Here is a 2,040-nt window from a genome sequence, read left to right as displayed (position 1 = left end):
TCTCTAAAGATATTTAAATATGTCACACTCAATGATCTCGACCCAGCATGAATTCCATGCTCAGTTACCAAGATTACCACCCTAGTGTTCCTCTTGGACAAGCCACGCTCGAGCCACATCAAAGGCCAATGAAGTTTTCTTGTTTGTTGTGCCAGCTTCAACTTTGGCATGTTGAAGTGACCACCCCACTAGTTTGCACTAAATAGTAACAAATAGATCACAACTATGCATTGAGTTATCCCTTTCCTACATCTTTTCTATAGAAAGTAACAAACAAAATAGCGCTTCAAAAAATGTTTGGTATTAAATTAAGCACTAAACCTCGTCATAATCCACAATATTTGAACAACATAAGAGGGTGTGTTATTGATTTATAGAATGTTGGAAAAATTAGAACTGTCCACACAATTAACTATCCAGGATACTAATGCAAGTGATAAGAAGAAAACTATAGCAATGTTATTTGAATGGCATGTCTCAAAGTCTCTCTCTCTATAAAATCTCGTGGAAGTTGCGTTTCAAGATGTCCAACCGTTATCTCTTATGCCCATCTCGGACTAACTATTGGAGAGACTAGTCAATAATATAGACATCTAGAAACAATTAATATTTTCCCATAATCACCTTGATCATATTTAGACTAACTATAGGAAAGACTACTTAATAATACATATAGACATCCACAAACAAATAATATTTCCCCAATAGGCCTCCCTTGTAGATACTAGGTATAACTGGCACTGAGAATCTGGATCTGGGAGATTCATGATATTGAGGAGGAGGTCTCTCTTGAGATTTTCCAATGATGCGAGCGAATCTGCATGGGGATTCATGATATTGAGGAGGAGGTGTCTCTTGAGATGAGGAGGTGTCTCTTGAGCCTTTCCAATGATGTACATAGGTGGGAAAATGTGGGTCTAGACTTGGGATCATGTGACCAACAGCTAGCGACCAGGCGGACTAAATCGGTACACTTGCAGGGTGACAAGAGGTCATCAACATAAAAGTCCTCCACATCTATTTCCAAGAACCTCCCAATTGCCACATTGAAACACGTTGTTCCAAAGCTGAAAACGTCTGCTGCCCTTGTGAACTCCACTTTATCCCCCTTTCTCACTTCTGGAGCCATGTAAAATCGAGTGCCTTGCTTGTAAGTGAGATTCCCATCTTCCCCTGCAACGCAAGCTTTTGATAAGCCAAAATCTGCAAGCTTGGCAATCAGATACCCATTTCGACAAGCACTGCCTTTAAGCAAAACATTACCAGGCTTTAAATCTCTGTGCATCACTCCATTCGCATGTAGAAACCGCATGCCTCTAGCAATCTGCAGAAGGATATCTATACCCACAAGCAATGGAAAAGGCAATGCATTGTTGAGCTGTTTGGCATTCTCTCTTTCGATCAGGCTTTGCAAGCTCGTTGACATGAGCTCCATCACCAGACCGCAGTACTCGCAATCGTAGGCATCCAGGGGTCTTAGATCGCTTCTTCTGATGAACCCCATCATCTCCACCACGTTTGGATGTCTCATCTTGATCAGCACATCCATTTCGGTTTCGAACAAAAAGTCGGGAATTATCTTCACTGCCACACATTTGCCCATCCACTCTCCCTTACGAACCGTTCCCTGTGCTCCCTCCCCGAGCAATTCCTGAAGCACCAACGTCGTCTCGGGGTAGTCGTCTAGGTTTAGGCCGTTCGGAAAGACATTCCGGACTGTCAAGTTCGAATCTTCTCTATGGAATCCCCTTGCGAGAATACAGACTTCTGACGCCCACTCCCGGCAACGCCTCAGCAAAGCCCGTAATGGTTGTGAGTGCTCACGTATGATGTAGATCTCGTCAAAAATCTGAGCATCATCAGTTCTATGCCGGGCTCTACGGCGGATTTCCCCCGTGCACCAGGCCAAATCACTGCAAAAATCCCGAATCAGAGGGAGATACGTCGTACTTAAGTCGTTCAAGTACTCGATTCCGCCGTCATGGAGGCACAGCTGCAGCATAGGGCCTCCTCTCGCAAGCGTACAAACCATCTCCTCCA

The 2,040-nt window shown here is 43.9% G+C and overlaps 1 protein-coding gene across 1 annotated transcript; it reads right to left on the bottom strand.

Moving 5' to 3' along the window:
* Positions 1 to 558: 558 nt before the first annotated feature.
* LOC147882690 (light-sensor Protein kinase-like) lies at positions 559 to 1,621 on the bottom strand. Its single transcript, XM_087400158.1, has 2 exons — positions 1,264 to 1,621; positions 559 to 1,173 (listed from the first exon to the last, which is right to left on the bottom strand). The coding sequence occupies exons 1-2, from the start codon at positions 1,601 to 1,603 to the stop codon at positions 830 to 832; spliced, it is 684 nt and encodes a 227-aa protein (XP_087256284.1). The 5' UTR covers positions 1,604 to 1,621; the 3' UTR covers positions 559 to 829.
* Between the last annotated feature and the right edge of the window lie 419 nt (positions 1,622 to 2,040).

The sequence above is a fragment of the Dipteris shenzhenensis genome, chromosome 29 (genome assembly GCF_047967505.1).
Source record: "Dipteris shenzhenensis isolate YYH24624 ecotype China chromosome 29, Dip_SZ_1.0, whole genome shotgun sequence".
NCBI lineage: Eukaryota > Viridiplantae > Streptophyta > Polypodiopsida > Gleicheniales > Dipteridaceae > Dipteris > Dipteris shenzhenensis.
This window is presented reverse-complemented; position numbering and strand designations above follow the sequence as displayed.